Here is a 21,388-nt window from a genome sequence, read left to right as displayed (position 1 = left end):
TGGATCTTTTGTTATTATGTACGGTGGATTTCGATGCTATATTGGGCATGGATTGGCTATCTCTATGCCGTGCTATTTTGGACTGTCATGCTAAGACAGTGACATTGGCTATGCCAGGTGTGCCACGGGTTGAGTGGAGAGGTTCGACTGATTATGTTCCCAGTAGGGTAATTTCATTTTTGAGGGCCCAACGTATGGTTGGGAAGGGTTGTCTTTCATACCTAGCCTTTGTGAGGGATGTCGGAGAAGAGACTCCCAGTATTAATTCTGTTCCAGTTGTGAGGGATTTTCCCGATGTGTTTCCTGCAGACCTCTCAGGCATGTCGCTGGACATGGATATTGATTTTGGTATTGATCTGGTGCTGGGCTTTCAGCCCATTTCTATTCCGACGTATCGTATGGTACCAGCGGAGTTGAAGGAGTTAAAAGGAGCAGCTTCAGGAACTTCTTGATAAGGGGTTCATTCGTCCTAGTGTGTTACCTTGGGGTGCACCGATTCTATTTGTGAAGAAGAAGGATGGCAGTATGAGAATGTCCATTGACTACAGGTAGTTGAACAAAGTAACAATTAAGAACAAGAATCCTTTGCCTCGTATCGATGATTTGTTTGACTAGCTTCAGGGAGCGAGAGTGTTTTCCAAGATTGATCTTTGTTCAAGTTATCACCAATTGAAGATTAGAGACTCAGATATTCTTAAGACGGCTTTCAAGACCCGATATGGTCATTATGAGTTTTTAGGGGTTGACCAATGCCCCAGCAACGTTCATGCATTTGATGAACAGCGTGTTCCGGCCATATCTCGACTCGTTCGTCATAGTCTTCATTGATGACATTCTGTGGTACTCGCATAGTCAAGAGGAACACGCAGAGCATTTGAGAGTTGTGTTGCAGATATTGAGGGAGGAGAAGCTTTGTGCAAAGTTCTCTAAGTGTGAGTTTTGGCTTAGTTTAGTGGCTTTCTTGGGGAACGTAGTGTCCAGTAAGGGTATTCAAGTAGATCCGAAGAAGATAGAGGCGGTTCAGAGTTGGCCCAGACCGTCCTCATCCACAGATATTCGCAACTTTCTTGGTTTGGCGAGTTATTATCGTCGGTTTGTTCAGTGATTCTCATCTATCACATCGCCCTTGACTAAGTTGACTCAAAAGGGTGCTTCATTTGTATGTTCGGATGAGTGTGAGGAGAGCTTTCAGAAGCTTAAGACAGCCTTGACCACAACTCCAGTGTTAGTTTTGCCTTTAGCTTCAGGTTCATATACCGTGTATTGTGATGCTTCAAGAGTTGGTATTGGGTGTGTGTTGATGCAGGAGGGTAGAGTTATTGCTTATGCTTCTCACCAGTTGAAGCCCCATGCGAAGAACTACCTTGTTCATGATTTGGAGTTGGATGCCATTGTTCACACGCTGAAAAATTGGAGGCATTCCTTGTATGGTGTATCTTGTGAGGTGTTTACTGATCATCGTACCCTCCAGCACTTGTTCAAGCAGAAGGATCTCAATTTGAGGCAGTGAAAGTGGTTGGAGTTGCTAAAGGATTATGATATTACTATATTGTACCATCTGGGGAAGGCCAATATGGTGGTCGATGCTTTGAGTCGGAAGGCGGTGAGTATGGGGAGTTGGGTATATATTCCAGTTGGGGAGAGACCTCTTGCAGTTGATGTTCAGACCTTGGCCAATCGGTTCGTGAGGTTAGATATTTCAGAGCCCAATCTGGTATTTGCTTGTGTGATTTCTCGGTCTTCCTTATATGATCGCATCAGAAAGCGCCAATATGATAATCCTCATTTGCTTGTCCTTAAGGATAGAGTTTAGCACGATGATGCCAGAGATGTGACTAAGAGGGATTCAAGGGATATCGTCTGGAGGTAATATTTTTGAACCTATTAATCGATCCTAAGGCATTATTTCTCTGATTTTGCCTAAGATTAATGGAAATTAAGGGTTAAAAATTGGGGATTAGGGCTTGGTATTGGTGACCTTGACTTGAGGATTTGAGGGGCTATTTGTGGTCGGATTTTGGGACTTTTGATATGAATGAACTCGTGGAGAGATAAGGAATCTATTGATGTAAATTTTATCGAATTCTAAGAGGTGGGCCCGGGGGTCGGGTTTTGGTTAATTTCGGGATTTATGTTGTAAATTGATTATTTTCGCATGGGGTTCGTCCCCTTAGCATATTTTGACGTCGTGATTCTAATTTTTGGATAGATTTGACGTGAGTGGAGACCGATTCGAGGGACAAAGGCATCGCGGGCTAGAGTTTGGACCAGATTAAAGTGAGTAATGATTGTAAATGTTGTCCTGAGGGTATGAAACCCAGGATTACACATTGGTATGTTATGTTGAGGTAATGAACACGCTAGACGACGAGCGTGGGGTCGTGCACCGTTGGGGATTGTGACTTAGTCCATACCAAATGACTATTTTACTGCGTATTTGACTGAAAACTGGTTGATCTTATCATGTTTTGGGCTGAATGCCATATTTGGGCCTCGTGCCAACTATTTGGACCCTTAAGGGATTTTTACTACTATTCCTCATTGTTTTGACTTTGTACTTGTACTCAGTCATGCTATATTCTACTGTTTTCATAACTCAGCCATGTTTACTCCGTTTTAACATATCAAATGATATTTTGGGCTGAGCATCATGCTTTACTGTTACCCGAGTGGCTTATGAGATTTCTGACTGAGTAAGGCCGAGGGCCTGTGTTGTGAGGATAATTTTGGGTCGGGTTTCACACTGCATCAGTGATGCATTGATTATGATTATGAGGCCGAGGGCCTGAGTTGTACGCCACGAGGTGGCTTGATATGAGGCCGAGAGCCTATTTATTATTCCACGATATGGCTTGATATTGCGCTTGGGCCGTAAGGGGCCCATCCCGTAGTTTGTACACCCCTAGTTAGCGCAGGTACCCATTGTGATATGAGATATAGCCCGAGGGGCTGGTGTTGTTCCATGTTGTTGCCCGAGGGGTTACTTCTGTTGGTATTGTGCCTGAGGGGCGGTTTTTATGTGCTTATCTTTTCTAGCTGCCTGTCATTTACTTGTTTAACTATTAAAAAGGAATTTTAAAGAAGCTTAAACTGAACTAAGGTGTTTTAATGAGATTTCCCTACTTTATTGCACTTTACTGGTTTTACTCTACCTCTTTATAGCATGTTGTTGTGTTTTTACGTGATTTTTTATCGCTCAATCTTCATTTATTGTTATTACTCACTGGGTTGGAGTACTCACTTTACTCTCTGCACCCTGTGTGCAGATTCAGGCGCTTCAGGTCCTGCTAGCAAGGGTTGATAGCTTCCGCCAGAGTTTCGAAGTCCACTAGGTAGCTGCTCGGTGATTCGTAGCTCAGTGTTTCTCCCTCTTATCATTATTTCCTTCCCTTATACTGGATTTTTGTAATAGACTGTGTAGTCCCTTTCCGTATTCCTAGACTTATGTTAGATGCTCATGATTGTGACACCCCGATGTCGGGTTGTATTGGTTTTTTCGCTAATTGTACTATTTCACTGCTTTATCGAGATTAAATTATGTTAAAGACTTAAATTGTGTCCTTTTAATTGCTTAAAAATGAATTGGTTGTTGTGTCGGCTGGCCTTGTCTTCACGAGAGGCACCATCACGACCGGGTCTGGGTTTGGGGTCGTGACAAATTTTGCCTAGGGGAACAATACTTATCATAGATAATGCAATATTCTTCTCCAATTCCAAGAGGAACTTGTTGAGTTTAAAGATATCCACCGAAATGGATATCATATTGAGACAATAAATGAGAATAATATTGAATATCGCATCATTACCAATAATATGTCTAGCTAAAAAAGGATTATTGAGAAGTCCCAATCTTTATCTTGTGGCCTATATTGGACAAGAATTAGTGCAATTGAGGCACATTCTATTGTAAACCAAAAGGTTACTGATCCCAATACTTTTGTACTTTGGCATGATTGATTGGGACATTCCAGATTAATTATGATGAGATGAATTATAGAGAACTCAAACGGTAATCCATTGACATTTTAAAAATTCTTTTAAATAATAAATTTTCTTGCACTTCTTGTTATCAAGGCAAGTTAATCATTAGACCATCACCAACAAAGGTTAGGATTGAGTCCCCTACGTTTTTGGAGCGTATACAATGGGACATTTGTGGACCTATTTACCCACCTAGTAGGTCGTTTAGATATTTTATGGTCTTAACAGATGCATTTTCTAGATGGTCTCATGTGTGCCTATTGTCATCTCGCAACCTGATATTTGTAAAATTAATGGCACAACTAATTCGATTACGGATACAATTCCTCGATAATCCAATTAAGTCTATTAGACTTGATAATACTGCAGAGTTTTCATCCCAAGCATTTAACGATTATTGCTTATCAATTGGGATAAAAATGGAATATCTTGTAGCACATGTTCACACTCAAAATGGTATTGCAGAGTCCTTGATTAAACGTCTGCACTTGATAGCAGGACCGTAATCATGAAAACAAGGTTACCCACTTTTGTTTAGGGTCATGCCATTTTGCATACAGAAATGCTAGTTCTTCTCAGACCGACAAATTGTCATAAATATTCCCTGGTGCAATTAGTTTTGAGTTATGAACCTAACATATTCCATTTAAGAATTTTTGGGTGTACAGTATATGTGCCTATAGCACAACCATATCGCACTGAGATGGGTCCCTAAAAAAGGTTCGGAATATATGTTGGGTTTGAATCGCCCTCCATTATTCGCTACCTCGAAACATTAGCGGAAGATTTGTTCACTGCTCGATTAGCAGATTGTCGATTCGATAAGACCTTTTTTCCAAAATTAGGGGATAAAATGGTGAAACCAAACGAGAAATTTTGTGAAAAATTCCATCATTATCTCAACTTGATCCACCTGCCTTTATTTGTGAAAAAAGGTGCAAAAGATTATTCGTTTGGAGAAAATAGCAAATCATATACCAAATTCATTTACGGATCTAAAAAGGATAACGAAATCATATATCCCTGCAAAGAATGTTCCAATCCGTATTGATGTTCCAGTTGGACAATCTTCTAGTGTCATAGCTAATGAGTCAAAAGCATGCCTAAAGCGTGGCAGACCATTGGGTTCTAAGGATCGAAATCCTAGAAAAAGGAAAATAAATAATCAAGGTGACACTGCGAATGAGTCTCATAAAGAAACCCATGATTTAACCAATCATTAGATTCATGAGGAAATCAATGATCCTGAGACTCAAGAAAATAAGAAACTATCAATAAAATCTAATCGATATTGAGACGAATTTGAATCGATTGGATATAGTGGTGGATTATGTCTTTGCCTAAAATGTTGCATCTAGAATTATGCAAGATAGTGAGGGCTTGAACCTCAATATGTTGGAGAATGTCGACAAATATGTGTTTGGCCCGAATGGCAAAAAGCAATCCAATCTGATTTGGATTCACTTGCGAAAAGTAAAGTTTTTGGACCTATAGTCCAAACACCTAAAGGTGTTAAGCCTATTGGCTATAAATGGGTCTTTGTACGTAAGAGAAATGAGAAAAATGAGATACAAAGATATATGGCATGCATTATTGCACAAGAATTTTCACAAAGGCTTGGTCTCAAGTATGAAGAGACATATTCACCCATTATAGATGCAATAACATTTCGTTAGATCATTAGTTTGTTGTCCATGAAAAGCTTGACATGCATTTAATGTATGTGGTTATTGCCTACCTTTATGGCTCACTTGATAATGAAATATACATGAAACTTCCCCAGGGATTTAAAATGCTTGACCCATAGAATTCAAAGTCTCGGGAAATATTTTCAATAAAATTGCAAAGATCTTTATATGGTCTAAAGCAATCAGGAAGAAAGTGGTATAATCGCCTTAATGAGTATTTATTAAAGGAATGGTATATAATGATGCCATTTGTCTATGTTTTTTTATAAAGAAAATGTAACGACCTGGCTGGTCGTTTCATGAGTTACTTCTCTATTTCCCCCATTTCTACTTCTTTATGTGTTGTTTAGCTATATTTCATTGTATCGTGTTGGTTGTTTGTGTTTGGAGTGGTTTTGTAGAGGAATGAGACGCTTAGTCTCTTTTCGAGTAAGCTTAAGTTGGAAAAGTCAACCAGATGTTGACTTATAGGTAGATGATCTTGGATGTGAATTCGGATGGTTCGGATAGCTTCGTTAGGTAATTTGGTACTTAGGAGCGTGATTGGAGTGCATTTTGGAGGACTTTGGTAGATTTAGGTTTGAATTGGCGAAATTGGAATTTTGGTATTTTTCGATCGGCAGTTGAGATTTTGATATCGGTGTCGGATTGGAATTCTAAAAATTGAAGTCGGTCTTTTGTGTCATTTGTGATGTGTGTGCAAAATTTTAGGTCATCCGGAAGTGATTTGATAAGTTTTTGCGTCATTTACGGAATTCGGAAGTTTTGGAATTCTTAGGTTTGAATCCGAGGATGATTTGATGTTTTGATGTTGTTTTGAGTGTTCCGAAGGTTGGAACAAGTTTGAATGATATTATGGGATGTGTTGGCATATTTGGTTGAGATCCCGAGGGCCTCGGGCGTGTTTCGGATGCCCAACGGGACATTTTTGGACTTAAAGAGTTAGTAGTTTTGCTGGTATTCTATTGCAGATGTTTGCTCGTCGTGATCGCGTAGAGGTGTTTGCGATTGCATAGGCTTAATTGGGGCTGAGGTGGAGTTGTTCTACGAGATCACAGAGATGAGGTCGCGATCGCGTATGTGTGAGATGTTGTGCTTTGCAAACGCGTGGCCAGGGTCACATTCGTGTAGAAGGAGGTGAGCTGGTATTAAGTGGAGGTGGTTGCTCTATGCGACCGCATGAAACAGGTTGCGATCGTGTAGTATGGGTGGCTGAGGTTCGCAAACGCGTGGAGGTTTATGTGATCACGTAAGGTAAGTTGAGGGGCAGTCCATTTTTGTGCTTCGCGATCGCGATGCAAATTCCGCGATCACGATGAAGGAAGCACCTGGATAGAAAGTATAAAAAGCCATTTTCGCAATTTTCAGCTCATTTCTCACCATTTTTGGACGGCTTTGAAGCTTCTTGAGAGAAATTGAAGAAGGATTCAAGGGGTAACACTTGGAGTAAGGTTTTTGAACTTAATACTCAATTCTATGGTGGTTTCTAACTGATTAGATATGAAATTAGTGGAATTTAAGGGTTAAAATTGGAGAATTAGGGCTTGAAATTGGAGAGTTTAAATAGGGGATTTGAGGGGTCATTTGAGGTCCGATTTTGATGTTATTTGTATGTATGGACTTGTGGGTGGATAAAGATTCTAGTGATGTGATTTTTATCGGATTCCGAGACGTGAGACCGGGGGTCGGGTTAGACCAATTTCGGGATTTTAAATATAATTTGATTATTTTTGCATGGGCTTTGTTCCCTTAGCATATATTGATGTTATGATTTTGATTTGGAAAGATTCGGAGCGATTTGAGGCCGAGTCGAGTGACAAAGGCATTGCAGAGTAGATTTTCATCCGATTCGAAGTAAGTAACTACTGTAAATCTGGACTTGAGGGTATGAAACCCCGGAATTCGTACTGTTTTGATAAATGAGGTGATGCACATGGTAGGTGACGGGGCGTGTGGGCATGCACCCGTAGGGATTGTGACTTGGTCTGTCCCGTGGCAACTGTAGAATAGTCTATTTTGATAAACTCTATGTGATATCTAATTGTTTTAGAAATAAACCTGTCAATTTGGGCTGAATGACATGTTTGGGGCCTTGTGACGAATTGTTTTGGACCCTCAGGGGTATTTTATAACTTTCCTCATACTGTTTTGATTCGAATGCGTATCCTCAATGATGATTTTTACCTGTTCACTTTTGATTTAGTTTCACTACTCGGTTTTAAATATTTGAAAGTTATTTAGACTAAGTTTCCCTGATTATTCACTGAAATGCCCGAGTGGCTGTGAGGTTGATGACTGAGAGGGGCCAAGGGCCAGACGATGAGGATTATATATATATATATGGATCGGGTTGCACGCTGCAACAATATTTATATAGATCGGACTGCACGTTGTAGCAATATTTATATGGATCGGGTTGCACGCCACAACGATATGTTGGATCGGGCTGCACGCTGCAGCGATATAGAGCTTGGGCTTTAGGAGCCCCTCTAGAGCTTGCAAACCCCCAGTGAGCGTAGTCGACTATATATTACGGATCGGGCTGCATACCGCAACGGTTATTATTATGAGATATCTATTGAGCGGGAGTGTTGAGTGTGAGTACTGATTGACGGGAGTTGAGTCACGAGTGACTGAGAGGCTTGCCCGAGGGTCTATACTTATGAGTGATACCTTGCCCGTGTGGCTTGTTTATGAAATCAATGTTTTCACTCTCCTTTATACTAAGCCTCTATTGAAAATGTGTTGAACAAGTGTTTTAAATAACTTTCATTGAAACTGATGTTTTTACGAATTGTTTGGAACTTGAACTACGAATTTGACTTTGATATTTCCATTGAAATTTTATGTTAGATTATGTATATGATTTAAATGCTCGTCACTGTACTCAGACTTTATTTTCTTTGGTTACTTACTGAGTTGGTGTACTCACGTTACTCCCTGCACTTTGTGTGCAGATCCAGGTGCCAGAGCATCAGAGTGAGAGCTTTTAGCAACTTTAGAGTATTTTTGGAGATAACAAGGTAGTTGCACGGCATTTCCAACCCTTCCTTTCTCCTTCCTATCCTTATTGTTATTTATTTCATTCTTTTCTTCTTGAATTAAGTAGATAGTATTGGACAGTATCTTAGTGGCTCATGACTAGTGACTTCATGATCGGGCGGTGTGGATGTATTTACATACCTATTTTCTTCTGCATATTTTGTTAAATTAAATGCAAGACTTGTGTTCATAACTGATTTGAAAATGAATTCACAAAACACCTTTATATTATTTGGGTTGATTCGGCTTGCCTAGTACTGCGATAGGCGTTATCACGACCAGGGTGATTTGGGATCGTAACAAATTGGTATCAAAGCCTAGGTTACATAGGTCTCACGGGTCATAAGCCGATTTAGTAGAGTCTCGCGGATCGATACAGAGGCATCAGTACTTATCCTCGGGAGGCTTTAGAACCTTTAGGAAAAATTCACATTCTTGAAATTCCTGTTGTGCGAATCTGTTCATTCTAGTACTAAACTTCTGATATTCTATTCTCTCACAGATGGTGAGGACACGTGCTACCAGTCATGACGGACGACCACCAGTTGGGGCCACTAGGGGCTGAGGTCACGGTCGAGGTCGTGGCAGGGGCAGAGGTGTAGCTCATACAACAGATAGGGCAGCACCTATAGATCCACCAGTCGCCCTAGTTCATGATCAGATTCCAGTGAGGGATGCTCCAGCGGAGCCAAATCAGGCACCCACTGTGCCTATTGTTATTCCAGGTCTTCAGGAGACCTTGGCTCAGATCTTGACCATATGCACTATTCTTGCTCAGGCGGTCGCAGTTTCTATTGTAGCAGCCACTTCTCAGGCTAGGGAGGCACTCAGACTCTTGCTGCCCATACACCCGGGCAGATTTTTCAGGGATTACAGACACCGAAGGCGCCACTAGCCCAGCCGGTTGTACTTGCTCAGGATTTTGTAGTACCAGTTTTGCTTGAGGATGAGTAGCGTCGATTGGAGAGTTTTGGTAGACTTCAGCCTCCGACTTTCAATATAGCAGAGGGCGAGGATGCCCATGTTTTCTTGTACAAGTGTTAGAGGATTCTTCGTACAGCAAGTATTCTGGAGACCAGCGGGGTAACATTTACTACTTTTCAGTTTTCTGGAGCTGCCTTCACTTGGTGGGAGGCTTATGAGAGACGTAGGCCCGTTGGTGCAGCACCCCTTACTTGGCAGCAGTTCTCCGTTCTCTTTTTGGAGAAGTATATGCCACAGTCTTGCAGGGAGGAGCTGTGCGGCAGCTCGAGCAGTTGTGTCAGGGTGATATGACTATGACGCAGTATGAGATGAGGTTCTCGGAGTTAGCTCGTCACACTGTTTGGTTGGTTCCTACGGATAGAGAGAGGATCAGGAGTTTCGTTGATGGCCCCATGTATCAGCTTTGGATTCTCATGACTAGAGAGAGTGTCAGGTGCTACTTTTGAGGAGGTTGTTGATATTGCTCGAGAGATTGAGTCCGTTCGTCGCCAGGAGTGAGATGAGAGGGAGGCCAAGAAGCCCCGGCGATCTGGTAGTTTCAGTAGTGCTCCTTTGAGATGTCAGTTTCAGCATGGCAGAGGCCGCCCATTCAGGCATGCTTAGTTAGCCCACCCAGTTTATCATGAGGCATCATCGGGCCATGGCTCTCACTGTTCTCATCAGGGACATTCATCACTTAGTGCTCTTCCAGCCTATAGTTCATCACGTGCTCCATCAGTTCAGGGCTCTTCCATGCCAAGTCCTATTACTGGTCATCCTGGCGCTAGGGGTTCCCTTTAGTCCCCGTTCCTCGCACCTGGGAGCTGTTATGAGTGCGGAGAGTTTGGATATATGAGGAGGCAGTGTCCTTGTCTTCTTGAGGGTCCATCTCAGTAGAGGAGTCAGCCCTCGACTTCAGCACCAGTTACTTCACCACCCACCTACCCAGCTAGGGTTGGAGGACAGTTAGCTAGGGGTCGCCCCAGAGTGGGAGGTCGATCAGGTGGTGGTTAGGCCCGTTTCTATGCACTCCCAGCTAGACCCGATGCTATTGCTTTAGATGTTGTGATTACAGTTATTGTCTCAGTTTGCCACAGACATGCCTCTGTGTTATTTGATCCTGTTTCCACTTTTTCATATGTGTCATCATATTTTGCTCGTTATTTGGATATGCCTTGTGAGTCTCTTGTTTCACATATTCGTGTATTTACTCTGGTGGGCGATACAGTTGTTATGGACCGCGTATATAGGTCGTGTGTGGTGACTGTTGGGGTTAGGAGACCCGAGTGGACCTTCTGTTGCTTTGTATGGTGGACTTTGATGTGATATTAGGCATGGACTGGTTATCTCCATTTCGTGCTATTTTGGACTGTCATGCTAAGACAGTGACATTGGCTATGCCGGGTGTACCACGGATTGAGTGGCAAGGTTCAATCGATTTTGTCCCTAGTAGGGTGATCTTATTTTTGAAGGCCCAGCGAATGGTTGGGAAAGGTTGACTTTCTTACTTGGCTTTTGTGAGGGATGTCAGTGTAGAGACTCCTACCATTGATTCAGTACCGGTAGTGACTGACTTTCTGGATGTGTTTCCTACAGACTTGTCGGGCATGCCACCGGATACGAATATTAACTTTGTTATTGATTTAGTGTCGGGCACTTAGCCTATTTCTATTCCACCATATCGTATAGAACCGGCATAGTTGAAGGAGCAACTTCAGGAACTCTTTGATAAGGAGTTTATTTGGCCTAGTGTGTTACCTTGGGGTGCGCATGTTCTATTTGTGAAGAAGAAGGATGGCACTATGAGGATGTACATTGATTACAGGCGGTTGAATAAAGTCACAATCAAGAATAAGTATCCTTTGCCTCGTATTGATGATTTATTTGATCAGCTTCAGGGAGCGAGAGTGTTCTTAAAGATTGATCTCCATTCAGGGTATCACCAGTTGAAGATTAGGGATTTGGACATTTTTATGACAGCTTTCAGGACCCGATATGGTCATTATGAGTTACTTGTGATATCATTTGGGCTGACCAATGCCCCATCAATATTCATACATTTGATGAACAACTTATTTCGGCCCTATCTCGACTCATTTGTCATTGTATTCATTGATGATATTCTGGTATACTCGCGTAGTCAAGAGAAGCACGTGGAGCATTTGAGAGGTGTATTATAGCGGTTGAGGGAGGAGAAACTTTATGCAAAGTTCTCCAAGTGTGAATTTTGGCTCAGTTCAATGGCTTTCTTGGGGCACATGGTGTCCAACGAGGGTATTAAGGTTGATCCGAAGAAGATAGAGGTGGTTCAGAGTTGGCCAAGACCGTCCTCAACCACAGAGATTCGAAGCTTTCTTGGTTTGGTGGGTTATTACCGTCGGTTCATTCAGGGATTTTCATCTATTGCATCGCCCTTGACCAAATTAACTCAGAAGGGTGCCCTATTCAGGTGGTTGGATGAGTGTGAGGAGAGCTTTCAAAAGCTCAAGACCGCCTTGACCATAGCTCCAGTGTTAGTTTTGCCATCAGCTTCAGGTTCATATATAGTATATTGTGATGCTTCGAGAGTTGGTATTAGGTGTGTGTTGTTGCAAGAGGGTAGAGTGATTTCTTACGCTTCTCATTAGTTGAAGCCTCAAGAGAAGAACTATCCTGTTCATGATCTAGAGTTGGTTGTCATTGTTCACACATTCAAGATTTGGAGGCATTATCTGTATGGTGTGTCTTGTGAGGTGTTTACTAATAATTGTAGCCTCCAACACTTGTTCAAGTAGAAGGATCTCAATTTGAGGCAGCGGAGATGGTTGGATCTGCAAAAGGATTATGACATCACTATCTTGTATCATCCGGGGAAGGCCAATGTAGTGGCCGATGCTTTGAGTAGGAAGGCGGTAAGTATGGGCAGTTTGGCATATATTCCTATTTAGCATAGACCTCTTACAGTTGATGTTCAGGCCTTGGCTAATCGGTTTGTGAGGTTGGATATTTCGGAGCCCAGTCGGGTCTTAGCCTGTGTGGTTTCTCGGTCTTCCTTGTTTGATCACATCAGAGAGCGCTACTATGATGATCCTCACTTACTTGTCCTTAAGGACAGAGTTCAGCACGACGATGCCAGATATATGACTATTGGTGATGATGGAGTATTGAGGACTTACTTCAACAATTAGATATTCCAGAGTGGAAGTGGGAGCAGATCACCATGGATTTTGCAGTTGGGCACCCACGGACTTTGAAGAAGTTCGATGCTATTTGGGTGATTGTGGATCGGCTAACCAAGTCTGCGCACTTCATTCCTGTATGTACTACTTATTGTTCAGAGCGGTTAGCAAAGATTTATATCCGAGAGATTTTTTTCTTGCATGGTGTCCCAATTTCTATCATTTCAGATAGAGGTACTCAGTTTACTTTGTAGTTTTGGAGGGCCGTGCAGTGAGAGTTGGGTACTCAAGTTGAGTTGAGCGCATCTTTTCACCCTCAGACGGATGGGCAGTCCGAGTACACTATTCATATATTGGAGGACATATTGTGCGCTTGTGTCATATATTTTGGTGGTTCATGGGATCAGTTTCTACCGCTCACGGAGTTTGCATATAACAACAGTTATTAGTCAAGTATTCAGATTGCTCCATATGAGGCTTTATATCGGACGCGATGTAGATCTCCAGTTGGATAGTTTGAGACAGGCGAGGCTAGGATTTTTGGGTACAGACTTGGTGCAGGATGTTTTGGACAAGGTGAAAGTGATTCAGGAGTAGCTTCGTACAGCGTAGTCGAGACAAAAGAGTTGTTGGCCCAAGAATAGGTGAAGTTTTGAAGATTGACAAAAGAACTCAGACATGGACCAAGTCCATCTTGTGAAGCACAATCATGATCAACCTATACAAATGGGATGCACGTGAAGGAGATAAATCTAACTGATCAATAAGCAATATCTCCTGATCTGATCAAAAAGATTGCATATTGGATAAGGAGGGAAAGACTCCTTACATAAAGAGAACACAGTTTAGGAAGAAGATAGTGTTAGAGTTTGAGATCATAATGAACTCTTCTACGATAGAAGAGTAGCAATTAAATCCCAGTCAAACTCTGATTACTAACCTATTTTCAGTGTTGTTCTCTTTTACCGGTAATGCACATAAGCAGAAGTTAAACTTAAATTGAGAGCAAAAGAGCAAGGCAATTTTGCAAGCAATATATGTGTGATTTGAGTGTGCAATCCTGAAGCTACTTGAACGAGATAGAAGAACCAGCTCCATGTGTCTATCTTTTATTCTATTTCAATTGTAGTAGGTGATTTTACATTGTACCTTTCAGCTTTTATAGAAGCAATTGTATTAGGTTCCTAGAGCGTTCAAGTTAAGAGCTAACTTGAAGTTGTCGCAACAGTTGAGGTTGTGTGCTACAACGGGATTAGAGTTAATCCTTAGGTTTACAAAGAGTTTTTGTAAATGCTGTTTTGGCTCAGTGATTTTAGTGGAAGTTTGGGAAAATACTACTAAGTAGTAGGTCGTGATTTTTTCACCTTTTGAGCCAGGTGTTTTCCACGTAAAAATTTCTATGTTCTTTATTTTCTATATTTATTATTCCGCAAACAGTAATAGTTGGAACATCTAGAAGAACCAGGTCCTTCTATAGTTCAATTAAGCAAAAATTGGGTACCACACAAATCACCCCCCTCCTCTTGTGTGGTATTGACGCCTAAAACATCAATTGGTATCAAAGCGGGTTATCCTTGAAGAGGTTAACACCTTAGGAAAAGATCAAGATGAGTGCACCACCTTGAAACTGGGAAGGGTAATCCACTGCTAGGCCTCCACTCTTTAATGGTCAGTACTACTTTTGGTGGAAGAACATGATGAGAGATCATATCATAGGAGAAGACTATGAACTCTGGGACATAGTCACTTATGGTCCCCTGGCGACTACAAAGAAGAATGCTGAAGTAGTGGATGTGCCAAAGATAAGAGCTGACTGCACTGTTGAAGACTTGAAGAAATGGGAGAAGAATGCTAAGGCCAAGAAATGGCTTGTATGTGGACTGGGTCCAGACGAGCACAGCAGAATTCAAAGTTGTACCACTGCTAAGGATATATGGGACACTTTACAAGTGGCTCATGAAGGAACTCCTCAAGTAAAACGATCAAGAGAAATACTATTATATTCTCAATATGAGAATTTCACTATGAAGGAAGGAGAAACTATCTAGGAGATGTACACAAGGTTCACAACACTAACACATGAACTTAAATCTCTTGGAAGAATTATCCTTGAAGAAGACAAAGTTGAGAAAATCTTAACAAGGGTCTTACCAATGACTTGGAAAAGCAAAATCACTGCTATTCAAGAATCAAAGAACATTGCTACTCTCAAGTTGGATGAACTGATTGGAAACCTCACTGCCTATGAACTGAGAAGGCAAACCATGAAAATGGATGCACCCAAGAAGGAAAGGAGTCTGGCTCTTAGAATAGCTGAAGGTGCAGATCTGGAGGATGATGAAATGGCCATGATCACAAGAAATTTCAAAAGTACCTAATGAGAGGAAAGGGTTCTTCAAGAGGTACAACCTTTAACAAACCAAGGGCTCCTGAGAAACAGACCAATAAGGGTTGTTACAAATGTGGCAAGACTGATCACATGATCAAGAACTGTCCTCAGTGGGAAATTGAATGGAAGAAGGAAAGGGCTGAATGAAGGAACAAGAAGAAGTAACATGTTCAACCTAAAAGGAACAAAGGATAAACAAAGGCTATGGTTGCTGCTTGGGGAGAAACATCAGATGAGGATTCAGAAGATGAAGCTGGAGATGAACAAGCACTTATGGCCATCGGAGAATCAGATGATGAATAGGAGGTAAGTGTCCTTCATCTCAAAGATAAAATTAAATTTCTATCTAAAGAAAGGTTGTCTGAACTATTGTCGGACTTCATCGATGAGTTTGAAATAATCAACAATGAGAAGGAAGAGCTGTCTAGGAAGTGTGTGATCTTAAAAGCCAAGTGCAAAAATCTAGAATTTAGGGCTAATGAGAGTGACAGTAAAAATGCTGAGTTGAAGAACCAGGTTCTTGAACTTGACACCAGTATCCTAGAACTTAGATCTAATAATTTAAAACTAAAATTAGGAACATGTAAGAAGAAAGCTGATCACACACACCTCACCTTAGAAGAAAACCTAGGAAAAATGAAGGATGAGTTGTACAGAAAGGATGAACAGATAAGAGTCTTAAAAGAAGACCTAGGGAAGGTAAAGCATGAACTAGACAGAACTTGCAAATGGAATAAGGCTTCTGATGTACTATCCTGGCTACAAGAACATCACAGTAGCAACAAGAGAGGACTTGGCTATGGGGCACAAGCACCTAAGTGGGACCCCAAAAGCAAGTACATCACTCTTCCTGAAAACAAAAGCAAGTACATCACTCCCTTTGGAAATGGGAAGAAAGGTGAGATTATTGGGGTTGGAAAGGTGGGTAAGACAGACTCACACTCCATTGAGAATGTCTACTTGATAGATGGCTTGAAGTATAGCCTAATCAGTGTATCACAACTGTGTGACAGAGGTAACCTTGTAGCATTTACCTCTACTAAGTGGTTTGTGATTAACCTTACCACTGACAAGATTGTTTTGCATGGAAAAAGAGTTAACAATATTTACATTGTAGATTTGTCCATTCTTTCAGAAAATGAACTCACTTTCTTGAGTGTGTTGGACAATGATCCCCTCCTGTGGCACAAAAGACTTGGTCATGTAAGTCTGAATCAACTCAACAAATTAGTCTCCAAGGACTTGGTGATAGGGTTACCTAACATCAAGTTCAAGGAAGACAAAGTTTGTGAGACCTATGCAAGGGGGAAGCAGCTAAGATCATCCTTTAAAAGAAAGAAATTGATAAGCACGACCAGGACGTTGGAACTGGTTCATATGGACCTCTGTGGTCCAATGAGAACATTGAGCAGAGGTAGTAAGAAATATGTGATGGCACTTGTTGATGATTATTATAGGTTTACCTGGGTACTATTCTTAACATCTAAGGATGAGGCATTTGATATGTTTACTGCCTTTGTGAGAAAAACTCAGAAACAACTAGGTAATCAACTTGCATCCATCAGGTCTGATCATGGAACTGAATTTGAAAATGCTAAGTTTGCTGAATTTTGTGATAAGCATGGTATAGATCATAACTTCTCTGCCCCTAAGACTCCTCAACAAAATGGAGTAGTTGAAAGGAAGAACATGACTCTTGATGATGTGGCTATGACTATGCTTCTTTCTAGTAAACTGACTCATAGCTTCTGGGCAGAGGCTTTCAACACTGCATGTTATATCATAAATAGATGCATGACTAGACCTCTTGTAGAGAAGACTCCCTATGAGTTACTTAAAGGGAGAAAACCAAATATATCCCATCTTAGGACATTTGGATGCAAGTGCTTTGTGCACAATAATGGAAAGGACTCCCTAGGTAAGTATGATCCCAGAAGTGATGAGGGAGTATTCTTGGGATATTCTTCACATAGCAAAGCATATAAAGTGTTCAATAAAAGAACTTTGTGTAGAAGAAAGTGTACATGTAGTGTTTTATGAAACTAACATTCTTTTTGAAAGACAGGAACATGAAGATGAAGGGCTGGTAAAAATATGAGTGAAGTCTCAGCTCAAGCTAAAGTGGCTCCAAAAGAAGGAATAGGTGATGGAACAGGTCCTTCCATATAGGGCAACCTGACAGAGGGAACTGATCAAAGAGGAACTTAAACCAATCCCCTAAAGGAACTTGTTCATGACCCTGTTCCTCAGCAGCAGAACATGGGAGAAACATCAAGCAGAAATCAGTTGGTTGTGAAACCTCACTAGTATCAAAGTTCTCATCCTATTTAGAACATAATTAATGACCCAATCTCTGGAGTCAAAACTAGATCACAATTAAAGAATTTGTGTGCTTTTGATGCTTTCCTGTCTCTTATTGAACCTAAAATTGTTGTTGAGTCTTTCCATGATGCAGACTGGTAAATGCAATGCAAGATGAACTCAATCGGTTCGAGAGAAGTCAAGTTTGGCATCTAGTTCCCAGACCCAAGGACATATCAGTGATTGGCACAAAATGGATCTTCAGAAACAAGCTTGATAAAGATGGAATAGTTACAAGAAACAAGGCAAGACTGGTGGTCCAAGGATACAGCCAAGAGGAGGATATAGATTATGATGAGACTTTTGCTCCAGTTGCAAGACTGGAGGCAATAAGACTTCTCATAGCTTTTGCAGCACACATAGAATTCACTCTTTATCAGATGGATGTCAAGAGTGCCTTCCTGAATGGCTACCTAAAAGAAGAAGTGTTTGTTAAACAACCTCCAGGGTTTGAGAGCAAGGAGCATACTGAACATGTGTACAAATTAGACAAGGCTCTCTATGGACTCAAGTAGGCTCCTAGAGCATGGTATGAATGATCGTCCAAATTCCTGCTTGAGCATGGCTACAAAAGAGGTAAAATTGACAGCACTCTATTCTTGAAGGAAAAAGGTAAGGATCTTCTTATGGTACAAATATATGTTGATGACATAATTTTTGGGGCAACCACTGACAAACTGAGTAAGTATTTTGCCAAATTAATGGGGAGTGAGTTTGAAATGAGTATGATAGGTAAGCTTAACTTTTTCTTAGGTCTATAGATCAAACAAAGCCCAAATGGAACCATGATTCATCAGCAGAAATATGCAAAGGAACTGATCAAAAAGTTTAAAATGGATGAATCAAAGGAAATAGACACCCATATTGCAACTGCCACTAAATTAGACATAGTTGAACCTGGTTCATCAGTTGATCAGAAGTTGTATAGGGGTATGATTGGTTCACTTTTGTATCTAACTACCAACAGACCTGGCATAGTTTTTAGTGTAGGGCTTTTGCTCGCTTTCAAGCTAATCCAAAGGAATCTCACTTGACTGTTGTCAAGAGGATATTGAGATATTTGAAAGGCACTACCGATTTGTGTCTTTGGTACCCTAAAGGTAGTAATTTCAATCTAGTAGAGTATGTTGATGCTGATTATGCAGGTTTCCTTGCGGATAGGAAAAACACCTCAGGTATGGCTCATTTTCTTGGTTCATGTCGTGTGTCATGGGCCACTAAAAAGAAAAATTCAGTGGCCTTATCCACTGTTGAGGCTGAATGTGTTGTCGCTGCCTCTTGTTATGCTCAATTGTTGTGTATCAAACAGCAGCTGATAGATTTTGACATTGAAGTTGGTTGCATTCTTATCTTCTATGATAACACTAATGCTATAAGTATGACAAAGAACCTTGTTCATCATAAGAGGACTAAGCACATAGATGTTAGACACCACTTCTTAAGAGATAACTATGAGAAAGGATTGATCTCCACAGAATTCTATGCTACTAATAAACAAATTGCTGACATCTTCACTAAAGCACTGAGTAGAGAAAACTTTGAGAGGAACATGTTGGAATTAGGGATGATTAAGATTACCTAATAGGACCAACTCAGAATGCAAAATGAAAAAAAATAAATAAAAATATTTTGTGGCTAGGAAATCTGAAATTGTGTAAATATCTAGATTAATTTTTACTCAGCTTCATACAGTAATTAGTATACTCCTGTGACATGTGTTAATATGACTCACTGATCTCTTACAAAATTTTCTCTATTATGGCAAATTGAGGCATGTTCAAGAGAATTCTAAATGAAAAACTTGGTTCATCAGTATGGGTTCATCTGAAAGCTAAGGTATGTTTTCTATACTCTACATAATTAGAAATATAAATATTTAAAGCATGAGCAGAAGTCCTACAATTGATTCAATTCCTTAGAAAATACTATTTGTTAGCTTTGAACCAATTCCGACTGCCTTAGAACTCTAAACCACAAAAATTGCCTAAAATCTTAGAAAGCTTAACCGATCATTCAAACCTGCAATTTCAGGTTGATTAGACCTCTAATTGACCACTGCTAAAGCTGTCGTTATACATTAAATGTGTATTTCTCTTTAAATACACATCATTATCTCCTGTCATCTCCATAATTCTAAACCGTCAAAAATCCCTCTTCAATTTCATTTGCCTTCTTCTCCAAAATTCTAACTTACCAATTCTCTCAAGAAACCAGCGATCATGACAAACCCACAAGACAATCCTGGAACTCCACCACAACCCACTCCCTCTGATTCATCTACCTCTCATCCACCCAGTACACCTCCCAAACCCAGGCTGAGAAGGGTAAAAATGTTTGCTCGAAAAACAGTAGCGTCTGGGCTCTCAAAAAGAAATTAAATGAGAAATTAAAGGCAAGCCAGGTCCAAGACTCTGACTCCAACTCTAATTTTGAGTCATACAAATCCGCTAGTAAGGGGAAGGACCTGGGTCTTCTGACTCTGAATAGGATCAAGAATTCCCTTCTACGGTAAGTTCTTCTTTGTATGAAAATCTAGAAACTAGGTTTGTTCTGGTTGAGCCTATTAAGGATGTAGAATTACCTGAGTTACAAAGGAGTGGAGGTAAAAAGAAATCTGAAAAAGAAAAAAAAAGGGTGCATGTGGTGAAGAGAGGGGAAATGGGAAAAAAGTGGTTGATCATTCACCCACTGCTGATTTGTCCGTGCCTGCTATCTGTGGGGTTGAACAAAAAAGGTAGAAGATAGTGGCCAAAAGTCAGGGGAAGTGGTTTTGGCGAAGCTGCTGAAGGGTTAGTTCATCTAAGTACGCAAAGAGATGAACCTGGTTCATCTACTGAAGAGACCCTGGTTGACCTGTTGAAAAAGGTTGGGGCGAGTTATGATCATAAGAAACGAATAACTCCCACACCAAAAGCCCCCAATGCTCCTAAACCCTCCAAGAAAAGAAAGGCTTCATCCCCAACAACTACTGAAATTTCATTGCCAAAGGGAAGGCTCTAGCTGAGAGTAAGAAGAAAAAGCTGGCTAAAGGAAAATGGAAGGTTGCAGAGTCCTAAGAGGCTGTGGAGGTTGAGGAGATGGAACAGGTCCATCAGGAGGAAGTTCAAATAGTGGAGGTTCAGACCCCCAAGCCCAAAAAGTCCAAGACTTCTTTCAAGAAGGCTTCCTCTGTGTCTCAGGCTGATGAACCTTCATTAGCCAAGAGGACAAGGTCTGTAATGAAAAGTAAACAAGAATTTCTGAAGACGAGGAATGGAGTGGATAAGAAGAAGAAGATGAGTATGATAGTGAACAAGACAAACTTGCCATGTTTGGCAAAAGAAATATTTTGAAAGGTAGACTGCTGAAAGACATGGTGGAACCAAGAATGATGAGACTGGTGGATGTCGTAGTTGCTCAGGGGTGGAAGGACATGGTCATTCAGATGGATGGTAGGCTAGATAGGAATAAGATCATCGAGTTCATGGCAAATGCAGAGGTTTAGGATGGCAAGGTTAACAGCCTGGTGAAAGGAGTTCAAGTGTCCTTTGATGCAGAAAAATTGGGAGAGATCCTTGATATACCTTCTAAAGGGTTTGATGACTATACAAGGAAAAAGTGGCCTTGTCTGGACTCCCTTCCTACTGCCCTTGACATTACCAGGCGGTTTTGTGATGCTGAAGATGTGAATGAGGCTAGGGCTGTTCAGAAAAGTGAAATGAGGCCTCAACACAAGGTCTTGTTTGAATTTTTCAATAAGTGCCTATTGCCCAGACAAGAGAGAAGTCATATTGCAAATTATATGGACCTAGTTCTTATGGAGTTCC

At 41.0% G+C, this 21,388-nt stretch overlaps 1 protein-coding gene across 1 annotated transcript; it reads left to right on the top strand.

Annotated features, from left to right (window-relative positions):
• Positions 1-14,526: 14,526 nt before the first annotated feature.
• LOC138872908 (uncharacterized) lies at positions 14,527-14,880 on the top strand. Its single transcript, XM_070151328.1, has one exon. It carries the CDS (start codon positions 14,527-14,529, stop codon positions 14,878-14,880), a length of 354 nt encoding a protein of 117 aa, XP_070007429.1.
• Positions 14,881-21,388: the final 6,508 nt, after the last annotated feature.

This window comes from Nicotiana sylvestris, chromosome 7, assembly GCF_000393655.2.
Source record: "Nicotiana sylvestris chromosome 7, ASM39365v2, whole genome shotgun sequence".
NCBI lineage: Eukaryota > Viridiplantae > Streptophyta > Magnoliopsida > Solanales > Solanaceae > Nicotiana > Nicotiana sylvestris.
The sequence above is the reverse complement of the archived record's forward strand: the minus strand, read 5'-3'. Positions and strand labels throughout refer to the sequence as shown.